The sequence below is a fragment of the Periophthalmus magnuspinnatus genome, chromosome 24, assembly GCF_009829125.3.
Source record: "Periophthalmus magnuspinnatus isolate fPerMag1 chromosome 24, fPerMag1.2.pri, whole genome shotgun sequence".
NCBI lineage: Eukaryota > Metazoa > Chordata > Actinopteri > Gobiiformes > Gobiidae > Periophthalmus > Periophthalmus magnuspinnatus.
In genome coordinates, this window is record NC_047149.1 from 18,358,299 (window position 1) to 18,384,092 (window position 25,794).

At 43.1% G+C, this 25,794-nt stretch overlaps 2 protein-coding genes across 2 annotated transcripts; both read right to left on the reverse strand.

The window, feature by feature from the left end:
- Nucleotides 1-9,625: 9,625 nt before the first annotated feature.
- Nucleotides 9,626-11,033, reverse strand: LOC117392531 (trace amine-associated receptor 1-like). The gene is made up of 2 exons (XM_033990626.2): nt 10,982-11,033; nt 9,626-10,635 (listed from the first exon to the last, which is right to left on the reverse strand). The coding sequence occupies exons 1-2, from the start codon at nt 11,031-11,033 to the stop codon at nt 9,626-9,628; spliced, it is 1,062 nt and encodes a 353-aa protein (XP_033846517.2).
- A 7,088-nt stretch (nt 11,034-18,121) lies between these two features.
- LOC117392532 (trace amine-associated receptor 1-like) lies at nt 18,122-19,527 on the reverse strand. Its single transcript, XM_033990627.2, has 2 exons — nt 19,476-19,527; nt 18,122-19,131 (listed from the first exon to the last, which is right to left on the reverse strand). The coding sequence occupies exons 1-2, from the start codon at nt 19,525-19,527 to the stop codon at nt 18,122-18,124; spliced, it is 1,062 nt and encodes a 353-aa protein (XP_033846518.2).
- Between the last annotated feature and the right edge of the window lie 6,267 nt (nt 19,528-25,794).

Genomic DNA, 25,794 nt, shown 5'->3' on the forward strand with positions numbered 1-25,794 from the left:
CCAATCATAATATTTATGTAAATTGGTGAGTGTCAAGTGACTGCTCATAAAAAAAAAAAAAAAAGTTATTCACAATGTATAAGGTGACTTTCATGCATTGAAGTACAACAAGTAGAGTCTATTGTTATTCTTTCGTTGTGGAGTGTGGAAATCTCAATATTGCATTCATGTAATGTCAATGAGGCTTTATTTTTGAAAGGAAACATTGTTCAAATTTGCTTGAAAATGGAAACTGAAAATGGAGATTATCATAAAATTTCCACAAGGCAACAAAGACTTTGTATGTTCCAAGTCTGCAGAACCCGTCTCTATGGACTGGATATTCCCCTCATTGAAGTCTGTTGTAACAGACATGATAAATGTCCTTGATTTTATTTTAAGCAGATGCTGCCTGCAAACAAACCTCTTTCTCAAACATCACACTAGTTTAATGCTGGCAAAGTTGCCTGAGAATATTTGTCCGCTTAATATCATTTTGCAGGAAGATCTGAACCAGCTGTAGAAGAAGGCGTAAATGAAAGGATTGAGCATTGAGTTGGACAGTGTGAGCCAGTTGAGTGCTTCAATCAGAGGGAATGGTGGAGTTTCACTGGCTAAAGGCAGAAAGACAATGCACAGAAAGTATGGAGTCATACATAAGAGGAAGACTCCCATCACTATGGCCAGGGTTTTAGTGGCCTTCCTCTCCGTCTTACTTATCGTACCACATTTAGAAATCTGAATGCTGTTTCTCTGTTTCTGAGCCACAATGAAGATCTTAGTGTAAATGCACAACATTATGACAGCAGGCATAAAAAAGGAAAAGACAGGACCTGAGACATTAGACAGAATAACATTCACAGAGCATATTTCTTCACATGTTCCTTGGCTGTATCCACCAATGACAATACCAATACCAATCACAGCTGCTAGACTCCAAGTCATAAAGATCATGACCCCAGCCACACGTCCTGTAACTATGTTCTTATATGTGAGAGGTTTACATATGGCATAATATCTGTCAATGGAAATACAGCACAAGTTTAGAATAGAAGAAGTACAAAGGCTTGCATCAAAACAATCTCGTATTTTGCAAAAGACATTTTCGTGATAGAGACAGGAGGTCAGAGTCTGAGCCATGCTAAAGGGAAAAACTATGACTCCCACCAGCAGGTCTGCCACAGCCAGAGACAGGATCAGGTAGTTTGTGGGAATGTGCAGCTGCTTGAAATAAACAATGGAGATTATAACAAGAAGGTTTCCACAAACTGTTACCGCTGACAACAGTACAAGATATAAAAGCGCACATAGAGTGGACGACTCAGGAGGGAACAACAAAGTAGTAAAATTATCTAACTGAAAACATGGATGAATATTATATACAGTGTAAATGGCATTCATTGTCACTTTTGGATGGAAGCTCCTTACTCAGATCTATTATTACAGTCAAATGTCATCAGTTTCCCTGCCGCTCACTGAGTCACTGGGCCTGCTAACATGTTATATAGACACCAACCTTAAAATCTGTGATCACTCATCCAATCAGATTGTTAGGAGTCTGGTCTGTGTTTCTGAGTGCATGAGGTAAGAGATGACGTAGTTGGAAAATTGTATTTAAATAATTCATCTAAATAGTTCATGCATCTTTATTCCTATAAAGTTCCTTGCCTGAGTAGTGTAACACCCAAAGGGGCCTGTTGAAGTTGAGATACTTACAGAACACCATTCAACTAATGTTATGTACACTCCTGGTGAATGCATGTGATTCTCTGACAAAAGCAACTAGAGAGACATTCTTTAGTCCTCTTGCAGTTACATAAAAATATAAAAAAAACTGGCAAAACATGGCAAAAAGTACTTTCAAAGAGCTGGTAAAAATATTTTTTTTTCTTAGCTTTTTACCATGTTATAAAGTTGTTCCCTCATATATATATATATATATATATATATATATATATATATATATATATATATATATATATATATATATATATATATATATATATATATATATATATATGAAAACTGTAAAAGCTGTGATTCTTTTTCCTCAGTTCTATGTCTAAGAGTGGGCTTTGCTATTTGTTACCTCCTGTAAGATAATATCTGAGGCAAATCAAAGCATTCAGTGTGCTATCTTATCCACAAAAAAAAAAAAAAAAAAAAAAAAAGGACACAGGGTGGAGTGGTTCTGTTTTTCTTCTTTATTCTCTCTCTTTCAGTCTTCCCCAACATGTGTCTCCCAACATGTGTCTCCCTAGCGGAAATCAAGCTAACAAAAATCCCCGGGAACAAAACGCCATCCGGCTTTTCCAAAATAAAACACCAAAATAATAAAATAATAAAATTCACATATAACTTTGAAAAAAAACATTGTACAAACAAGAAATATTAAGTGTATTTTTAACTCCGTTACATCCACCCCCACTGAATTTTAGCAATTTTGAGCGACTGGTATAAAGAATGCCTCACTGAGGACAAATAACAACACAAGACCAAGAGGTTACACAAAGGAAGGCCAACTATACAGTATCCCAGGAGGAGGATGTGGAAAGAGGGGGGTACCAAACCCTCAACCCAACTACTGGCAGCAGGGTGCCTTTTACACCCCACCAAAACTCCTTACTTAACACAGACTAAACCGCACTGGCTCACATGACAGTGGTAAAAAAAACAAGTAACAATATAACTGATTTGCTGAAACACAGAATAGCAGATATGTTCATCCAAAATCTAACTAGAAAGGGTCTGAAACACAGACTTGAAAACATCTTTAACACTGAAAGTGGCTGGAATAACATCTTGACGTGACATAGTCTGAATAAGTCTGTTCACAGGTTTAACCAAACGACCAAGTGTAGTGTGTACTTGGGACTGGTTTACAGGGGCAGTCACAGACTGCACAACAGCAGGTACAGTCTGAACAGTCCGAACAGTCCGAATGTCAGAACCAGGGTCAGATAGCTTGCTTCTAGCAGTAAAAGTCACATCAGTCAAACATCTCAAGACACGGTCTGATTGGCTAGGGCTGTCCTCAGAGGACAGGTCAGTGTCATGGGGGACAGAGGTAACAGACACAAAGTCAGAAACGTCGATCTGAGTCGGGTCTGGTTCAGTCAACTGTGTGACCCACTCCACAGTCCGATTCTCGGAGTCCCCTGTCACAGAGGGGTTATGCACAGGCTCGTGATCACACTCACAATCTGACCCAGTTCCGTCCACACTAGGAATAGAGCAGGCACTAGCAAGGGTCGAATCATTGTGTGAGGCGTCACAGAGTTCAACTGGGAGGAAGTCAACTGGCAGTAAGAGGTTTCTGTGGACAATCCTCACTCTCCCAGAGCTGCTGTCACGGATTTTGTACGTATGAGTTTCGTGATTGACATCCACCACCGTGTAGACTGTTGACTCCCATTTATCCGCAAGTTTCCGTTTTCCTCTCTCCTTATTGTTTGCAAGCAGAACTCTTTCCCCAATTTCGACATTTGATCCTTTCACTTCCTGTTGTAGAGCAGAGCATGCCTATGTTGTTCCTTGTTGACATGATCTCATGCAACCACCATAGCTTCCTTTAGGTCACTGACAAGAGATTCAACATATTTATCATAGCCAGACACAGTAGAATCATGAAGGACAGAACGGAACAAAACGTCAACTGGCAAACGGGGAACCCGACCAAACATCAGATAAAATGGGGGAAAACCCATGGTCTCATGGGAAGTACAATTATACACAAACGTTAGTGTCTGCAACCTATGAGGCCAATCAGCTTTTGCATCTGGGGGCAACGCACAAATCATACCACCCAGGGTTCTGCTAAAGCGCTCCACTGAACTATTACCCATGGGGTGATACGGTATAGTATGGGACTTCCTGACACCTGAAACAGTAAGCAACTCACTGATCAGCTGGCTCTCAAAATTAGGTCCCTGATCGCTGTGAATTCTTTCTGGGAACCCGAACACACAAAAGTATTTGTTCCAGAGGACCTTTGCGACCTGTTTGGCTGTTTGGTCTCTACAGGCGAAGGCCTGTGCCATACGAGTGAAATGGTCTGTAATGACAAGCACGTCAACGGACTTATTCCTAGAATCTTCTGCAGACCAGAAATCTATACACACAAGCTCAAGTGGTCTAGACGTGACAATGCTTTCTAAAGGGGCTCTGCCTTCAGGGCCAGCTGTCTTACTAACAACACAGCGTTGGCACTGACGGACATAGTTCCTCACATCTCTGTCTAAAGACAACCAGAAAAACCTCTGGCGGGTCAGACTAAGGCTACGTGACTGGGCTTGATGACCTGCCTGATCATGTATACCACGCAGTACCTCAGCTTTGAGTGAATCCGGAACAACATATTGGTAGTGTTTTGATTTTGTCTTGAGATCTCTCGAAACTCTGTACAGGACACCACCACTAACAGAGAGTTTTTCCCAGTGCTTGAGGTACTTCGTCACATCGACAGGCTCTTCTGTTCTCTCTCTCCTTGTAGGTCTCCGACACCTCTCAACATAGAACAACACACGAGAAATAATCTTGTCTTTGAGTTGGCAGTCACTGAGGTCCTGTTCAGTGTATGCAGGCAGTGTCAAAACCAGAGGTTACGAGTTGGGGCAAAAACTGGAGAGCAGCAACAGCACGAACCCTTGGCCCTGCATCCCAACAAACATGTGACTGCAAGACAGCAGATACTTCATCAAATTGCATTTGGCAGTGGCGCACAGATTGTTGAGCACTTGACAAGACAGCATCACAGCCCTTAGAAGAATGAAAGGCTTGCTGGACAGAAGCATTAGACACATCTTTGGCTTGACTTAGGAGGCTATGATAAGGCTCAGCAAACAACCTCTGGTAGCAAGTTTAGCTACCCAACGTTGTTCACAGCAGTCAAGTTTCGGCTTAGACATTATGTGAGTCAAAGGATTGTTATCCGTCCAAACCGAAAATGTGTGACCTTTAAGCCAATGACTAAACTTGTCACACACGGCCCATTTCAAGGCTAAAAACTCAAGACTATGCGCTGGGTAGTTTTTCTGAGATCGGGACAGTGACTTGCTCGTAAAGGCTATGGGTCTTGCACGTGACTCACCCTCCTTAACTTGAGACAGAACTGCGCCTATACCATCCAAAGAGGCATCAGTAGACAAAACAAAGGGGCGGGAGAAGTCAGGGTGGGCTAGGACTACTGCGTTCAACAGACAGTCTTTGAGCTTCTCAAACGCATGGACGTGGACACTAGTCCAATCAGAGGCGGACAGTTTCCTGTATTGGAGTTTGGATTTATTTTTCCCTTTCTTCCTCTCGCCTTTCAGAAGATCAAACAGGGGCTTGGCTGTGGAAGAGAACCCTGGCACAAAATGCTGACAGTAGTTCACCATCCCTAAGAATGACCTCAGACGCTTCGGGGATGGAGTCACGCCATCTGGCTCCATTAAATCAGCAGAGGACATGTTGGAGATGCTATCAACCTTACTAGGGTCTGTCGAGACGCCATTTTCATCAATGACATGGCCCAAAAACTTAACGGACCTCCTCAAGAAAAAGCATTTTTTAGGCGACAGCTTTAAGTTGTGGCTACGCAGTCTGCTAAAAACCATTTCAAGGCGTCTGAGTGCAGTGGTCTCGTCTGGTGCAAAGACTAAAAGGTCATCCAAATAGCACAGAAGACTTAGATAGTTTTGATCTCCAAAAATACTTGTCATCATACGCATGAAGCTACCGGGACTATTACAGAGGCCCTGTGGGAGGTGATTGTACTCATGTAGGCCCATTGGAGTGGTAAAGGCCGAATACTTTCTGTCATCTTCGTGCAGTGGCATATTGTAGAAGCCAGATGTCAAATCCATGGTACTGAAAAGACAGTTACCTCCCAGTGCTGCCAAGCAATCAGATTGATGAGGAAGAGGATGAGCGTCCTTGAGCATCCTTTTATTCAGCCAGCGAAAATCAGTGCAAATACGAAGGTCTCCATTTTTTTTCCATACAAGCACCAAAGGCGAAGCATACTCATTTGTCGACTTTCTAATGATCTCCTTCTCCTCCATCTCTGACAGAACTTGCCGCAGCGTTTGGTACTGGCTCGGTGGCACGCGCCGGTAAGGCAGTCTGAAAGGTCTGTTGTCTGACAGGCATATGTGGTGTACAAAGCCCCTAGCTCCTCCACAATCCAGATGGTGGCGAGAAAAGACATCTTGGTACTGCAAAACAAGGCTAGCTATTCTACTCTTGCTCTCATCAGAGACTTCACACGAATCAATGTCAACATCAGGGAGACCTATTGAGTGGAGCTGTTCTTTGATTGTCTCCAGTTCTGCAGGTGGCACAGATGACATAATGTTTTGGGACAGTTCAGACACACAATTATCGGAGTCGATGTCCTCGAGGGCCACACAAGTGTACACATCGGCTAACTTAGCATTACGTCTGATGAGCACCGGCCTGTCAGAGATGTTGATGAGCTTGACAGGAACCCACCCATCGCCCCACAGATGGGTGACAACTTTGGCGACTATAACGCCTCTGGGAGCGGAGTGCGAGGAGGTGGGCTCAGTGAACACAGCAGCTCCCGGGAACACAGGTGTGGTCTTTGGCAGCCTACCCCACAGGAGATACTCACGCCCAGGTTCAAGATAGGTAGCCGAGTTGCATCTTACTGTGCCGACTTTGTCCGGGATGGGGTCACCTTGCCACTTATTCAGACCTGAGAGCATAGACAGAAACTCCTGAGTTTCAGGGTCAACAGGAGAGCTAGACCCCGCTTGCCAATAGGAATCACACTGTCTCAACTGACGTAAGAGATACTTAATTACATTCGTACCAAGAATGACATCATCACATCGTCGTGTTGGCCTTGGACCACGAGTGTGGGGACTAACATCTTGCAGCCACAGACTTCAATCTCTATCTCAAAAGCACATTTGGGTTTAACACGGAGCCCTCCACACCCAACTAGGACCACATCAGCATTAAACAGCATTGCATCGGTAAGTATACCAGCCTCTCTGAGCTTCAGTTCTGCACTCTCATTAATGCTGCAGGCCATAGAGCCACTATCTAACATTCCACTCAACTTAACCATACGACCAAACGACACGGTAGCGTAAAAAAGGCTGTCACTACTGCCTATCTTTTGCACGTTCTGGTATACAGCAGTTGCAGGGCTGGAACATGACTCCAGGGCAGAACAATAGACAGACTCAGCATCAGAAAACACAACGGTTTGGGAGTTATTGCTTAGACCCGTACTTCCTCCTACTGAATACAGGCCATCTAGTTTCCCTGACTTTGGGGAGCGGCACAGCCAGACGCAGCACCAGGACAATTGGATCTAATGTGGCCAGGGGCAAGACATGCAAAGCACAGTCTCTCGGACATACAGTGTGAGATTGTGGAGTGGCCCACATCACCGCACACCCTACAACCGGACTCTCTGGGACAGCGCTGACGAGCGCGAGGGGGTCCACTCTTCACAGCAGGACGAGTATTGCGCAGCTGCACTTTATCCAACACCTCCTGAAACATTTCAACCACACGACCCAGGAGCCTCTCTTCCGACTGCTGGAGGTTTTGGGCCACGACCGGGACAGACACACCCTGTGGTGCAGGGGACGAGGCAAAACTGGTGGGACTATGCAGAGCCAGCGTATTAACATTAGCCGAAGGGGAATGGAAACCAGCTGAGCAACATTGTTCTGGCACAAGGGCATTACCCGGACTAGACTGTTCTGGGGTCACTGCAGTAGCGTAAACTTTGAGCTGTGATGACCGATGGTTTGCCCTCATTTCACTTTGATAGCCATCAATTCTCAACTGGACGTCCTTTGAGGACCACTCGTGAATGGGCTTCCACTTAAACGTGGAGGACAGTTCAGGGTCTGGACAATGCTTAACAAACATGAGGGCCACCTCGTTATTTAAACAGCCTGTTGTATTACCTTGTCTCCGCAAACCCTCCTGAGCCATGTCAGCTGCTTTATTCAGCCTTATCCAATAGTCAATAGGATTCTCTTTGTGTCTCGGTAGGGTGGCATAAAAGTCTGCAAGTGGAAGACACGAGGGGGCATCACTGAAATAGCGCAGAAGAATATTATAGATTACAGCGGGCTTGTCCGTAACAGCGAGGTCAGGGTCACCACGGAGGGCTATTTTAACAACGTCTCTGGCTTTGTCCAGCAAATGACCCAAGATTTCTTCAGCCTGTCCCCACAATGGAGTCCCTTTTTTCTTCAGAAAAGTCTTAGACATGTCAATCCAGTCCTGGACTGAAACTTTGTCAGTACCGTCACCTTTAAATGTCTGTAGGTCATGGTCAGGTGTAACATGCACTGTCACATGGGGAGAGTCACATTTGGTCACATCACACGCGGAAGCATGAGTGGGAGTGGGTGACTTAGTGTCACTGGACAGATTAACAACACCAGCTGACAATAGCTTAGCTACTATTGACTCACCAATCTGGGCACCTAACTGGCCCACCATATCAGTAAGCTGGTGAATGGCATTAACATCACTGGTGGGTGTAGAAGTCTTCACATCGTTACCAGTAAACCCTCCAACACTAGTAAAACCCTCAGACATTACAGTTGGATAACCCACATTCCCATCGTCAACATTATGTCTCATTAAACCTCTACCCCTAGACAAAACCGGAGTGGTGAAATCATCCATGGTAATAAAACAACAATATAGCTCTAAACAGTACCTGCGTTGTGTAAGCAAAAAAATCACTTGTAGTCTCTAACTGAAAAGAACCACCCACAAGTTGTCCATGCAACACACCAGCGACACCACAGAAGAGCCAGTCCAAAGCGCAGGCGAGAGGCAGGCCGACGGGCCGGCGGGCCGGCAACCACGGCGGGCCGGCGGGCCGGCAACCACGGCGGGCCGGCGGGACGACAACCACGGCGGGACGACAACCACGGCGGGCCGGCGGGACGACAACCACGGCGGGCCGGCAGGACGGCAAGACGACAACCACGGCGGGCCGGCGGGCCGACAACCACAGCGGGATGGCGGGACGGCAACCACGGCGGGACGGCAACCACGGCAACACAAACCAATGCAGTCTCTGTATAAACAGACACAAAGTTTGGACAAGAAACCACACCCTTTTCATCACTATTTGATATTATCAAAATACAACCTTCTTAGTTAGGACAATCTAATTAAATTCAATAATGTCTGTCTGATTTATAAAATCTTACATGGTCTGTGCAAATTTGCCTACATTTTAATCTATGAAATGTTTGATTCTTTTATCTTATTATGATCACTCTTTCAAGAATGCCTTTTGCACATCTGACAAAGGACTACAGATGGAAACTAGCCTTTGGCTAACTCTGGCATATTATGCAGCTGTGCTGTTGATCAGTATGCTCTGTCCTTATAAAAAAAAATAAATAAATAAAAAAATAATAAATAAATTCATTCATTCATCACCTTCAAAACTTCATGTAAGCTGTTAATATATTTTTCATGTGTCAACACTTGAAATAAATTGGGATGAAACATCAATATTTGAGTTAGATTAAAAAGTCAACACAACATAATTTATATTCAACAGTACTTTGAAATTTTACTTACACTTAAAACAATATAGCATAATCAGAGTTTACATGCAGACATAATGAAGTTGCTGACACTGGAATCATCCCATCAGTTTTGTACTTGCTAGGTTACTTTTGAATATTTGTCCAAATACAATCATTTTGCAGGCAGACCTGAACCAGCTGTAGAAGAAGGCGTAAATGAAAGGATTCAGCATTGAGTTGGACAGTGTGAGCCAGTTGAGTGCTTCAATCAGAGAGAATGGTGGAGTTTCACTGGTTAAAGGCAGAAAGACAATGCACAGAAAGTATGGAGTCATACATAAGAGGAAGACTCCCATCACTATGGCCAGGGTTTTAGTGGCCTTCCTCTCCGTCTTACTTATCGTACCACATTTTGAAATTTGGATGCTGCTTCTCTGTCTCTGAGCCACAAAGAAAATTTTAAGATATATGCAAATCATTATAACTGCAGGCATGAAAAAAGCAAAAATAGATCCTGTTATGTTGGTCAATACTACATCAAGACATGGCTCTGTACATGCTTCCTGATTGTTTCCTTCAATCAGTATACTACTACCAATCATAGCAGCAACACTCCAAGTCATAAAGATCATGAACCCAGCCACACGTCCAGTTACTATGTTCTTATATGTGAGAGGTTTACATATGGCATAATATCTGTCAATGGAAATACAGCACAAGTTTAGAATAGACGAAGTACTTAGTGTGATATCAAACCAATCTCGTATTTTACAAAAGACATTTTCTTGATAGAGACAAGAGGTCAGAGTCTGAGCCATGCTAAAAGGAAAAACTACGACTCCCACCAGCAGGTCTGCCACAGCCAGAGACAGGATCAGGTAATTTGTGGGAATGTGCAGCTGCTTGAAATAAACAATGGAGATTATAACAAGAAGGTTTCCACAAACTGTTGCTAGACATAAACAGGAAATTACTATATATAGAAAAACACATAATATAGAAGGGTTGTGGAGAAAAATATAAGTTGCATTATATAATTCAAAGCAAGGATGGGTGTCAGAGTAGGTCTGGTTCATATCTAAAACATACAATTCAAAAGTACATTTTATCAGTTGTTGTTTTTTTTCTTTTTCCACGCCCACAAGGACAAACCATATCTCATCCAATCATAATATTTATGTAAATTGGTGAGTGTCAAGTGACTGCTCATTAAAAAAAAAAAAAAAAAAAAAAAGTTATTCACAATGTATAAGGTGACTTTCATACATTGAAGTACAACAAGTAGAGTCTATTGTTATTCTTTCGTTGTGGAGTGTGGAAATCTCAATATTGCATTCATGTAATGTCAATGAGGCTTTATTTTTGAAAGGAAACATTGTGCAAATTTGCTTGAAAATGGAAACTGAAAATGGAGATTATCATAAAATTTCCACAAGGCAACAAAGACTTTGTATGTTCCAAGTCTGCAGAACCCGTCTCTATGGACTGGATATTCCCCTCATTGAAGTCTGTTGTAACAGACATGACAAATGTCCTTGATTTTATTTTAAGCAGATGCTTCCTGCAAACAAACCTCTATCTCAAACATCACACTAGTTTAATGCTGGCAAAGTTGCCTGAGAATATTTGTCCGCTTAATATCATTTTGCAGGAAGATCTGAACCAGCTGTAGAAGAAGGCGTAAATGAAAGGATTGAGCATTGAGTTGGACAGTGTGAGCCAGTTGAGTGCTTCAATCAGAGGGAATGGTGGAGTTTCACTGGCTAAAGGCAGAAAGACAATGCACAGAAAGTATGGAGTCATACATAAGAGGAAGACTCCCATCACTATGGCCAGGGTTTTAGTGGCCTTCCTCTCCGTCTTACTTATCGTACCACATTTAGAAATCTGAATGCTGTTTCTCTGTTTCTGAGCCACAATGAAGATCTTAGTGTAAATGCACAACATTATGACAGCAGGCATAAAAAAGGAAAAGACAGGACCTGAGACATTAGACAGAATAACATTCACAGAGCATATTTCTTCACATGTTCCTTGGCTGTATCCACCAATGACAATACCAATACCAATCACAGCTGCTAGACTCCAAGTCATGAAGATCATGCCCCCAGCCACACGTCCTGTAACTATGTTCTTATATGTGAGAGGTTTACATAAGGCATAATATCTGTCAATGGAAATACAGCACAAGTTTAGAATAGAAGAAGTACAAAGGCTTGCATCAAAACAATCTCGTATTTTGCAAAAGACATTTTCGTGATAGAGACAGGAGGTCAGAGTCTGAGCCATGCTAAAGGGAAAAACTATGACTCCCACCAGCAGGTCTGCCACAGCCAGAGACAGGATCAGGTAGTTTGTGGGAATGTGCAGCTGCTTGAAATAAACAATGGAGATTATAACAAGAAGGTTTCCACAAACTGTTACCGCTGACAACAGTCCAAGTACAAGATATATCAGCGCACATAGAGTGGACGACTCAGGAGGGAACAACAAAGTAGTAAAATTATCTAACTGAAAACATGGATGAATATTATATACAGTGTAAATGGCATTCATTGTCACTTTTGGATGGAAGCTCCTTACTCAGATCTATTATTACAGTCAAATGTCATCAGTTTCCCTGCCGCTCACTGAGACACTGGGCCTGCTAACATGTTATATAGACACCAACCTTAAAATCTGTGATCACTCATCCAATCAGATTGTTAGGAGTCTGGTCTGTGTTTCTGAGTGCATGAGGTAAGAGATGACGTAGTTGGAAAATTGTATTTAAATAATTCATCTAAATAGTTCATGCATCTTTATTCCTATAAAGTTCCTTGCCTGAGTAGTGTAACACCCAAAGGGGCCTGTTGAAGTTGAGATACTTACAGAACACCATTCAACTAATGTTATGTACACTCCTGGTGAATGCATGTGATTCTCTGACAAAAGCAACTAGAGAGACATTCTTTAGTCCTCTTGCAGTTACATAAAAATATAAAAAAACTGGCAAAACATGGCAAAAAGTACTTTCAAAGAGCTGGTAAAAATATTTTTTTTTCTTAGCTTTTTACCATGTTATAAAGTTGTTCCCTCATATATATATATATATATATATATATATATATATATATATATATATATATATATGAAAACTGTAAAAGCTGTGATTCTTTTTCCTCAGTTCTATGTCTAAGAGTGGGCTTTGCTATTTGTTACCTCCTGTAAGATAATATCTGAGGCAAATCAAAGCATTCAGTGTGCTATCTTATCCACAAAAAAAAAAAAAAAAAAAAAAAAGGACACAGGGTGGAGTGGTTCTGTTTTTCTTCTTTATTCTCTCTCTTTCAGTCTTCCCCAACATGTGTCTCCCAACATGTGTCTCCCTAGCGGAAATCAAGCTAACAAAAATCCCCGGGAACAAAACGCCATCCGGCTTTTCCAAAATAAAACACCAAAATAATAAAATAATAAAATTCACATATAACTTTGAAAAAAAACATTGTACAAACAAGAAATATTAAGTGTATTTTTAACTCCGTTACATCCACCCCCACTGAATTTTAGCAATTTTGAGCGACTGGTATAAAGAATGCCTCACCGAGGACAAATAACAACACAAGACCAAGAGGTTACACAAAGGAAGGCCAACTATACAGTATCCCAGGAGGAGGATGTGGAAAGAGGGGGGTACCAAACCCTCAACCCAACTACTGGCAGCAGGGTGCCTTTTACACCCCACCAAAACTCCTTACTTAACACAGACTAAACCGCACCTGGCTCACCTGACAGTGGTAAAAAAAACAAGTAACAATATAACTGATTTGCTGAAACACAGAATAGCAGATATGTTCATCCAAAATCTAACTAGAAAGGGTCTGAAACACAGACTTGAAAACATCTTTAACACTGAAAGTGGCTGGAATAACATCTTGACGTGACATAGTCTGAATAAGTCTGTTCACAGGTTTAACCAAACGACCAAGTGTAGTGTGTACTTGGGACTGGTTTACAGGGGCAGTCACAGACTGCACAACAGCAGGTACAGTCTGAACAGTCTGAACAGTCCGAACAGTCCGAATGTCAGAACCAGGGTCAGATAGCTTGCTTCTAGCAGTAAAAGTCACATCAGTCAAACATCTCAAGACACGGTCTGATTGGCTAGGGCTGTCCTCAGAGGACAGGTCAGTGTCATGGGGGACAGAGGTAACAGACACAAAGTCAGAAACGTCGATCTGAGTCGGGTCTGGTTCAGTCAACTGTGTGACCCACTCCACAGTCCGATTCTCGGAGTCCCCTGTCACAGAGGGGTTATGCACAGGCTCGTGATCACACTCACAATCTGACCCAGTTCCGTCCACACTAGGAATAGAGCAGGCACTAGCAAGGGTCGAATCATTGTGTGAGGCGTCACAGAGTTCAACTGGGAGGAAGTCAACTGGCAGTAAGAGGTTTCTGTGGACAATCCTCACTCTCCCAGAGCTGCTGTCACGGATTTTGTACGTATGAGTTTCGTGATTGACATCCACCACCGTGTAGACTGTTGACTCCCATTTATCCGCAAGTTTCCGTTTTCCTCTCTCCTTATTGTTTGCAAGCAGAACTCTTTCCCCAATTTCGACATTTGATCCTTTCACTTCCTGTTGTAGAGCAGAGCATGCCTATGTTGTTCCTTGTTGACATGATCTCATGCAACCACCATAGCTTCCTTTAGGTCACTGACAAGAGATTCAACATATTTATCATAGCCAGACACAGTAGAATCATGAAGGACAGAACGGAACAAAACGTCAACTGGCAAACGGGGAACCCGACCAAACATCAGATAAAATGGGGGAAAACCCATGGTCTCATGGGAAGTACAATTATACACAAACGTTAGTGTCTGCAACCTATGAGGCCAATCAGCTTTTGCATCTGGGGGCAACGCACAAATCATACCACCCAGGGTTCTGCTAAAGCGCTCCACTGAACTATTACCCATGGGGTGATACGGTATAGTATGGGACTTCCTGACACCTGAAACAGTAAGCAACTCACTGATCAGCTGGCTCTCAAAATTAGGTCCCTGATCGCTGTGAATTCTTTCTGGGAACCCGAACACACAAAAGTATTTGTTCCAGAGGACCTTTGCGACCTGTTTGGCTGTTTGGTCTCTACAGGCGAAGGCCTGTGCCATACGAGTGAAATGGTCTGTAATGACAAGCACGTCAACGGACTTATTCCTAGAATCTTCTGCAGACCAGAAATCTATACACACAAGCTCAAGTGGTCTAGACGTGACAATGCTTTCTAAAGGGGCTCTGCCTTCAGGGCCAGCTGTCTTACTAACAACACAGCGTTGGCACTGACGGACATAGTTCCTCACATCTCTGTCTAAAGACAACCAGAAAAACCTCTGGCGGGTCAGACTAAGGCTACGTGACTGGGCTTGATGACCTGCCTGATCATGTATACCACGCAGTACCTCAGCTTTGAGTGAATCCGGAACAACATATTGGTAGTGTTTTGATTTTGTCTTGAGATCTCTCGAAACTCTGTACAGGACACCACCACTAACAGAGAGTTTTTCCCAGTGCTTGAGGTACTTCGTCACATCGACAGGCTCTTCTGTTCTCTCTCTCCTTGTAGGTCTCCGACACCTCTCAACATAGAACAACACACGAGAAATAATCTTGTCTTTGAGTTGGCAGTCACTGAGGTCCTGTTCAGTGTATGCAGGCAGTGTCAAAACCAGAGGTTACGAGTTGGGGCAAAAACTGGAGAGCAGCAACAGCACGAACCCTTGGCCCTGCATCCCAACAAACATGTGACTGCAAGACAGCAGATACTTCATCAAATTGCATTTGGCAGTGGCGCACAGATTGTTGAGCACTTGACAAGACAGCATCACAGCCCTTAGAAGAATGAAAGGCTTGCTGGACAGAAGCATTAGACACATCTTTGGCTTGACTTAGGAGGCTATGATAAGGCTCAGCAAACAACCTCTGGTAGCAAGTTTAGCTACCCAACGTTGTTCACAGCAGTCAAGTTTCGGCTTAGACATTATGTGAGTCAAAGGATTGTTATCCGTCCAAACCGAAAATGTGTGACCTTTAAGCCAATGACTAAACTTGTCACACACGGCCCATTTCAAGGCTAAAAACTCAAGACTATGCGCTGGGTAGTTTTTCTGAGATCGGGACAGTGACTTGCTCGTAAAGGCTATGGGTCTTGCACGTGACTCACCCTCCTTAACTTGAGACAGAACTGCGCCTATACCATCCAAAGAGGCATCAGTAGACAAAACAAAGGGGCGGGAGAAGTCAGGGTGGGCTAGGACTACTGCGTTCAACAGACAGTCTTTGAGCTTCTCAAACGCATGGACGTGGACACTAGTCCAATCAGAGGCGGACAGTTTCCTGTATTGGAGTTTGGATTTATTTTTCCCTTTCTTCCTCTCGCCTTTCAGAAGATCAAACAGGGGCTTGGCTGTGGAAGAGAACCCTGGCACAAAATGCTGACAGTAGTTCACCATCCCTAAGAATGACCTCAGACGCTTCGGGGATGGAGTCACGCCATCTGGCTCCATTAAATCAGCAGAGGACATGTTGGAGATGCTATCAACCTTACTAGGGTCTGTCGAGACGCCATTTTCATCAATGACATGGCCCAAAAACTTAACGGACCTCCTCAAGAAAAAGCATTTTTTAGGCGACAGCTTTAAGTTGTGGCTACGCAGTCTGCTAAAAACCATTTCAAGGCGTCTGAGTGCAGTGGTCTCGTCTGGTGCAAAGACTAAAAGGTCATCCAAATAGCACAGAAGACTTAGATAGTTTTGATCTCCAAAAATACTTGTCATCATACGCATGAAGCTACCGGGACTATTACAGAGGCCCTGTGGGAGGTGATTGTACTCATGTAGGCCCATTGGAGTGGTAAAGGCCGAATACTTTCTGTCATCTTCGTGCAGTGGCATATTGTAGAAGCCAGATGTCAAATCCATGGTACTGAAAAGACAGTTACCTCCCAGTGCTGCCAAGCAATCAGATTGATGAGGAAGAGGATGAGCGTCCTTGAGCATCCTTTTATTCAGCCAGCGAAAATCAGTGCAAATACGAAGGTCTCCATTTTTTTTCCATACAAGCACCAAAGGCGAAGCATACTCACTTGTCAACTTTCTAATGATCTCCTTCTCCTCCATCTCTGACAGAACTTGCCGCAGCGTTTGGTACTGGCTCGGTGGCACGCGCCGGTAAGGCAGTCTGAAAGGTCTGTTGTCTGACAGGCATATGTGGTGTACAAAGCCCCTAGCTCCTCCACAATCCAGATGGTGGCGAGAAAAGACATCTTGGTACTGCAAAACAAGGCTAGCTATTCTACTCTTGCTCTCATCAGAGACTTCACACGAATCAATGTCAACATCAGGGAGACCTATTGAGTGGAGCTGTTCTTTGATTGTCTCCAGTTCTGCAGGTGGCACAGATGACATAATGTTTTGGGACAGTTCAGACACACAATTATCGGAGTCGATGTCCTCGAGGGCCACACAAGTGTACACATCGGCTAACTTAGCATTACGTCTGATGAGCACCGGCCTGTCAGAGATGTTGATGAGCTTGACAGGAACCCACCCATCGCCCCACAGATGGGTGACAACTTTGGCGACTATAACGCCTCTGGGAGCGTTATAGACAAAACCGGAGTGGTGAAATCATCCATGGTAATAAAACAACAATATAGCTCTAAACAGTACCTGCGTTGTGTAAGCAAAAAAATCACTTGTAGTCTCTAACTGAAAAGAACCACCCACAAGTTGTCCATGCAACACACCAGCGACACCACAGAAGAGCCAGTCCAAAGTGCAGGCGAGAGGCAGGCCGACGGGCCGGCGGGCCGGCAACCACGGCGGGCCGGCGGGACGACAACCACGGCGGGCCGGCGGGACGACAACCACGGCGGGCCGGCAAGACGACAACCACGGCGGGCCGGCGGGCCGACAACCACGGCGGGATGGCGGGACGGCAACCACGGCGGGACGGCAACCACGGCAACACAAACCAATGCAGTCTCTGTATAAACAGACACAAAGTTTGGACAAGAAACCACACCCTTTTCATCACTATTTGATATTATCAAAATACAACCTTCTTAGTTAGGACAATCTAATTAAATTCAATAATGTCTGTCTGATTTATAAAATCTTACATGGTCTGTGCAAATTTGCCTACATTTTAATCTATGAAATGTTTGATTCTTTTATCTTATTATGATCACTCTTTCAAGAATGCCTTTTGCACATCTGACAAAGGACTACAGATGGAAACTAGCCTTTGGCTAACTCTGGCATATTATGCAGCTGTGCTGTTGATCAGTATGCTCTGTCCTTATAAAAATAAAAATAAAAATAAAAAAATAATAAATAAATTCATTCATTCATCACCTTCAAAACTTCATGTAAGCTGTTAATATATTTTTCATGTGTCAACACTTGAAATAAATTGGGATGAAACATCAATATTTGAGTTAGATTAAAAAGTCAACACAACATAATTTATATTCAACAGTACTTTGAAATTTTACTTACACTTAAAACAATATAGCATAATCAGAGTTTACATGCAGACATAATGAAGTTGCTGACACTGGAATCATCCCATCAGTTTTGTACTTGCTAGGTTACTTTTGAATATTTGTCCAAATACAATCATTTTGCAGGCAGACCTGAACCAGCTGTAGAAGAAGGCGTAAATGAAAGGATTCAGCATTGAGTTGGACAGTGTGAGCCAGTTGAGAGCTTCAATCAGAGAGAATGGTGGAGTTTCACTGGTTAAAGGCAGAAAGACAATGCACAGAAAGTATGGAGTCATACATAAGAGGAAGACTCCCATCACTATGGCCAGGGTTTTAGTGGCCTTCCTCTCCGTCTTACTTATCGTACCACATTTTGAAATTTGGATGCTGCTTCTCTGTCTCTGAGCCACAAAGAAAATTTTAAGATATATGCAAATCATTATAACTGCAGGCATGAAAAAAGCAAAAATAGATCCTGTTATGTTGGTCAATACTACATCAAGACATGGCTCTGTACATGCTTCCTGATTGTTTCCTTCAATCAGTATACTACTACCAATCATAGCAGCAACACTCCAAGTCATAAAGATCATGAACCCAGCCACACGTCCAGTTACTATGTTCTTATATGTGAGAGGTTTACATATGGCATAATATCTGTCAATGGAAATACAGCACAAGTTTAGAATAGACGAAGTACTTAGTGTGATATCAAACCAAGCTCGTATTTTACAAAAGACATTTTCTTGATAGAGACAAGAGGTCAGAGTCTGAGCCATGCTAAAAGGAAAAACTACGACTCCCACCAGCAGGTCTGCCACAGCCAGAGACAGGATCAGGTAATTTGTGGGAATGTGCAGCTGCTTGAAATAAACAATGGAGATTATAACAAGAAGGTTTCCACAAACTGTTGCTAGACATAAACAGGAAATTACTATATATAGAAAAACACATAATATAGAAGGGTTGTGGAGAAAAATATAAGTTGCATTATATAATTCAAAGCAAGGATGGGTGTCAGAGTAGGTCTGGTTCATATCTAAAACATACAATTCAAAAGTACATTTTATCAGTTGTTGTTTTTCTTCTTTTTCCACGCCCACAAGGACAAACCATATCTCATCCAATCATAATATTTATGTAAATTGGTGAGTGTCAAGTGACTGCTCATTAAAAAAAAAAAAAAAAAAAAAGTTATTCACAATGTATAAGGTGACTTTCATGCATTGAAGTACAACAAGTAGAGTCTATTGTTATTCTTTCGTTGTGGAGTGTGGAAATCTCAATATTGCATTCATGTAATGTCAATGAGGCTTTATTTTTGAAAGGAAACATTGTTCAAATTTGCTTGAAAATGGAAACTGAAAATGGAGATTATCATAAAATTTCCACAAGGCAACAAAGACTTTGTATGTTCCAAGTCTGCAGAACCCGTCTCTATGGACTGGATATTCCCCTCATTGAAGTCTGTTGTAACAGACATGATAAATGTCCTTGATTTTATTTTAAGCAGATGCTGCCTGCAAACAAACCTCTTTCTCAAACATCACACTAGTTTAATGCTGGCAAAGTTGCCTGAGAATATTTGTCCGCTTAATATCATTTTGCAGGAAGATCTGAACCAGCTGTAGAAGAAGGCGTAAATGAAAGGATTGAGCATTGAGTTGGACAGTGTGAGCCAGTTGAGTGCTTCAATCAGAGGGAATGGTGGAGTTTCACTGGCTAAAGGCAGAAAGACAATGCACAGAAAGTATGGAGTCATACATAAGAGGAAGACTCCCATCACTATGGCCAGGGTTTTAGTGGCCTTCCTCTCCGTCTTACTTATCGTACCACATTTAGAAATCTGAATGCTGTTTCTCTGTTTCTGAGCCACAATGAAGATCTTAGTGTAAATGCACAACATTATGACAGCAGGCATAAAAAAGGAAAAGACAGGACCTGAGACATTAGACAGAATAACATTCACAGAGCATATTTCTTCACATGTTCCTTGGCTGTATCCACCAATGACAATACCAATACCAATCACAGCTGCTAGACTCCAAGTCATAAAGATCATGACCCCAGCCACACGTCCTGTAACTATGTTCTTATATGTGAGAGGTTTACATATGGCATAATATCTGTCAATGGAAATACAGCACAAGTTTAGAATAGAAGAAGTACAAAGGCTTGCATCAAAACAATCTCGTATTTTGAAAAAGACATTTTCGTGATAGAGACAGGAGGTCAGAGTCTGAGCCATGCTAAAGGGAAAAACTATGACTCCCACCAGCAGGTCTGCCACAGCCAGAGACAGGATCAGGTAGTTTGTGGGAATGTGCAGCTGCTTGAAATAAACAATGGAGATTATAACAAGAAGGTTTCCACAAACTGTTACCGCTGACAACAGTCCAAGATATATCAGCGCACATAGAGTGGACGACTCAGGAGGGAACAACAAAGTAGTAAAATTATCTAACTGAAAACATGGATGAATATTATATACAGTGTAAATGGCATTCATTGTCACTTTTGGATGGAAGCTCCTTACTCAGATCTATTATTACAGTCAAATGTCATCAGTTTCCCTGCCGCTCACTGAGACACTGGGCCTGCTAACATGTTATATAGACACCAACCTTAAAATCTGTGATCACTCATCCAATCAGATTGTTAGGAGTCTGGTCTGTGTTTCTGAGTGCATGAGATAAGAGATGACGTAGTTGGAAAATTGTATTTAAATAATTCATCTAAATAGTTCATGCATCTTTATTCCTATAAAGTTCCTTGCCTGAGTAATGTAACACCCAAAGGGGCCTGTTGAAGTTGAGATACTTACAGAACACCATTCAACTAATGTTATGTACACTCCTGGTGAATGCATGTGATTCTCTGACAAAAGCAACTAGAGAGACATTCTTTAGTCCTCTTGCAGTTACATAAAAATATAAAAAAACTGGCAAAACATGGCAAAAAGTACTTTCAAAGAGCTGGTAAAAATATTTTTTTTTCTTAGCTTTTTACCATGTTATAAAGTTGTTCCCTCATATATATATATATATATATATATATATATATATATATATATATATATGAAAACTGTAAAAGCTGTGATTCTTTTTCCTCAGTTCTATGTCTAAGAGTGGGCTTTGCTATTTGTTACCTCCTGTAAGATAATATCTGAGGCAAATCAAAGCATTCAGTGTGCTATCTTATCCACAAAAAAAAAAAAAAAAAAAAAAAAGGACACAGGGTGGAGTGGTTCTGTTTTTCTTCTTTATTCTCTCTCTTTCAGTCTTCCCCAACATGTGTCTCCCAACATGTGTCTCCCTAGCGGAAATCAAGCTAACAAAAATCCCCGGGAACAAAACGCCATCCGGCTTTTCCAAAATAAAACACCAAAATAATAAAATAATAAAATTCACATATAACTTTGAAAAAAAACATTGTACAAACAAGAAATATTAAGTGTATTTTTAACTCCGTTACATCCACCCCCACTGAATTTTAGCAATTTTGAGCGACTGGTATAAAGAATGCCTCACCGAGGACAAATAACAACACAAGACCAAGAGGTTACACAAAGGAAGGCCAACTATACAGTATCCCAGGAGGAGGATGTGGAAAGAGGGGGGTACCAAACCCTCAACCCAACTACTGGCAGCAGGGTGCCTTTTACACCCCACCAAAACTCCTTACTTAACACAGACTAAACCGCACCGGCTCACCTGACAGTGGTAAAAAAAACAAGTAACAATATAACTGATTTGCTGAAACACAGAATAGCAGATATGTTCATCCAAAATCTAACTAGAAAGGGTCTGAAACACAGACTTGAAAACATCTTTAACACTGAAAGTGGCTGGAATAACATCTTGACGTGACATAGTCTGAATAAGTCTGTTCACAGGTTTAACCAAACGACCAAGTGTAGTGTGTACTTGGGACTGGTTTACAGGGGCAGTCACAGACTGCACAACAGCAGGTACAGTCTGAACAGTCTGAACAGTCCGAACAGTCCGAATGTCAGAACCAGGGTCAGATAGCTTGCTTCTAGCAGTAAAAGTCACATCAGTCAAACATCTCAAGACACGGTCTGATTGGCTAGGGCTGTCCTCAGAGGACAGGTCAGTGTCATGGGGGACAGAGGTAACAGACACAAAGTCAGAAACGTCGATCTGAGTCGGGTCTGGTTCAGTCAACTGTGTGACCCACTCCACAGTCCGATTCTCGGAGTCCCCTGTCACAGAGGGGTTATGCACAGGCTCGTGATCACACTCACAATCTGACCCAGTTCCGTCCACACTAGGAATAGAGCAGGCACTAGCAAGGGTCGAATCATTGTGTGAGGCGTCACAGAGTTCAACTGGGAGGAAGTCAACTGGCAGTAAGAGGTTTCTGTGGACAATCCTCACTCTCCCAGAGCTGCTGTCACGGATTTTGTACGTATGAGTTTCGTGATTGACATCCACCACCGTGTAGACTGTTGACTCCCATTTATCCGCAAGTTTCCGTTTTCCTCTCTCCTTATTGTTTGCAAGCAGAACTCTTTCCCCAATTTCGACATTTGATCCTTTCACTTCCTGTTGTAGAGCAGAGCATGCCTATGTTGTTCCTTGTTGACATGATCTCATGCAACCACCATAGCTTCCTTTAGGTCACTGACAAGAGATTCAACATATTTATCATAGCCAGACACAGTAGAATCATGAAGGACAGAACGGAACAAAACGTCAACTGGCAAACGGGGAACCCGACCAAACATCAGATAAAATGGGGGAAAACCCATGGTCTCATGGGAAGTACAATTATACACAAACGTTAGTGTCTGCAACCTATGAGGCCAATCAGCTTTTGCATCTGGGGGCAACGCACAAATCATACCACCCAGGGTTCTGCTAAAGCGCTCCACTGAACTATTACCCATGGGGTGATACGGTATAGTATGGGACTTCCTGACACCTGAAACAGTAAGCAACTCACTGATCAGCTGGCTCTCAAAATTAGGTCCCTGATCGCTGTGAATTCTTTCTGGGAACCCGAACACACAAAAGTATTTGTTCCAGAGGACCTTTGCGACCTGTTTGGCTGTTTGGTCTCTACAGGCGAAGGCCTGTGCCATACGAGTGAAATGGTCTGTAATGACAAGCACGTCAACGGACTTATTCCTAGAATCTTCTGCAGACCAGAAATCTATACACACAAGCTCAAGTGGTCTAGACGTGACAATGCTTTCTAAAGGGGCTCTGCCTTCAGGGCCAGCTGTCTTACTAACAACACAGCGTTGGCACTGACGGACATAGTTCCTCACATCTCTGTCTAAAGACAACCAGAAAAACCTCTGGCGGGTCAGACTAAGGCTACGTGACTGGGCTTGATGACCTGCCTGATCATGTATACCACGCAGTACCTCAGCTTTGAGTGAATCCGGAACAACATATTGGTAGTGTTTTGATTTTGTCTTGAGATCTCTCGAAACTCTGTACAGGACACCACCACTAACAGAGAGTTTTTCCCAGTGCTTGAGGTACTTCGTCACATCGACAGGCTCTTCTGTTCTCTCTCTCCTTGTAGGTCTCCGACACCTCTCAACATAGAACAACACACGAGAAATAATCTTGTCTTTGAGTTGGCAGTCACTGAGGTCCTGTTCAGTGTATGCAGGCAGTGTCAAAACCAGAGGTTACGAGTTGGGGCAAAAACTGGAGAGCAGCAACAGCACGAACCCTTGGCCCTGCATCCCAACAAACATGTGACTGCAAGACAGCAGATACTTCATCAAATTGCATTTGGCAGTGGCGCACAGATTGTTGAGCACTTGACAAGACAGCATCACAGCCCTTAGAAGAATGAAAGGCTTGCTGGACAGAAGCATTAGACACATCTTTGGCTTGACTTAGGAGGCTATGATAAGGCTCAGCAAACAACCTCTGGTAGCAAGTTTAGCTACCCAACGTTGTTCACAGCAGTCAAGTTTCGGCTTAGACATTATGTGAGTCAAAGGATTGTTATCCGTCCAAACCGAAAATGTGTGACCTTTAAGCCAATGACTAAACTTGTCACACACGGCCCATTTCAAGGCTAAAAACTCAAGACTATGCGCTGGGTAGTTTTTCTGAGATCGGGACAGTGACTTGCTCGTAAAGGCTATGGGTCTTGCACGTGACTCACCCTCCTTAACTTGAGACAGAACTGCGCCTATACCATCCAAAGAGGCATCAGTAGACAAAACAAAGGGGCGGGAGAAGTCAGGGTGGGCTAGGACTACTGCGTTCAACAGACAGTCTTTGAGCTTCTCAAACGCATGGACGTGGACACTAGTCCAATCAGAGGCGGACAGTTTCCTGTATTGGAGTTTGGATTTATTTTTCCCTTTCTTCCTCTCGCCTTTCAGAAGATCAAACAGGGGCTTGGCTGTGGAAGAGAACCCTGGCACAAAATGCTGACAGTAGTTCACCATCCCTAAGAATGACCTCAGACGCTTCGGGGATGGAGTCACGCCATCTGGCTCCATTAAATCAGCAGAGGACATGTTGGAGATGCTATCAACCTTACTAGGGTCTGTCGAGACGCCATTTTCATCAATGACATGGCCCAAAAACTTAACGGACCTCCTCAAGAAAAAGCATTTTTTAGGCGACAGCTTTAAGTTGTGGCTACGCAGTCTGCTAAAAACCATTTCAAGGCGTCTGAGTGCAGTGGTCTCGTCTGGTGCAAAGACTAAAAGGTCATCCAAATAGCACAGAAGACTTAGATAGTTTTGATCTCCAAAAATACTTGTCATCATACGCATGAAGCTACCGGGACTATTACAGAGGCCCTGTGGGAGGTGATTGTACTCATGTAGGCCCATTGGAGTGGTAAAGGCCGAATACTTTCTGTCATCTTCGTGCAGTGGCATATTGTAGAAGCCAGATGTCAAATCCATGGTACTGAAAAGACAGTTACCTCCCAGTGCTGCCAAGCAATCAGATTGATGAGGAAGAGGATGAGCGTCCTTGAGCATCCTTTTATTCAGCCAGCGAAAATCAGTGCAAATACGAAGGTCTCCATTTTTTTTCCATACAAGCACCAAAGGCGAAGCATACTCACTTGTCAACTTTCTAATGATCTCCTTCTCCTCCATCTCTGACAGAACTTGCCGCAGCGTTTGGTACTGGCTCGGTGGCACGCGCCGGTAAGGCAGTCTGAAAGGTCTGTTGTCTGACAGGCATATGTGGTGTACAAAGCCCCTAGCTCCTCCACAATCCAGATGGTGGCGAGAAAAGACATCTTGGTACTGCAAAACAAGGCTAGCTATTCTACTCTTGCTCTCATCAGAGACTTCACACGAATCAATGTCAACATCAGGGAGACCTATTGAGTGGAGCTGTTCTTTGATTGTCTCCAGTTCTGCAGGTGGCACAGATGACATAATGTTTTGGGACAGTTCAGACACACAATTATCGGAGTCGATGTCCTCGAGGGCCACACAAGTGTACACATCGGCTAACTTAGCATTACGTCTGATGAGCACCGGCCTGTCAGAGATGTTGATGAGCTTGACAGGAACCCACCCATCGCCCCACAGATGGGTGACAACTTTGGCGACTATAACGCCTCTGGGAGCGTTATAGACAAAACCGGAGTGGTGAAATCATCCATGGTAATAAAACAACAATATAGCTCTAAACAGTACCTGCGTTGTGTAAGCAAAAAAATCACTTGTAGTCTCTAACTGAAAAGAACCACCCACAAGTTGTCCATGCAACACACCAGCGACACC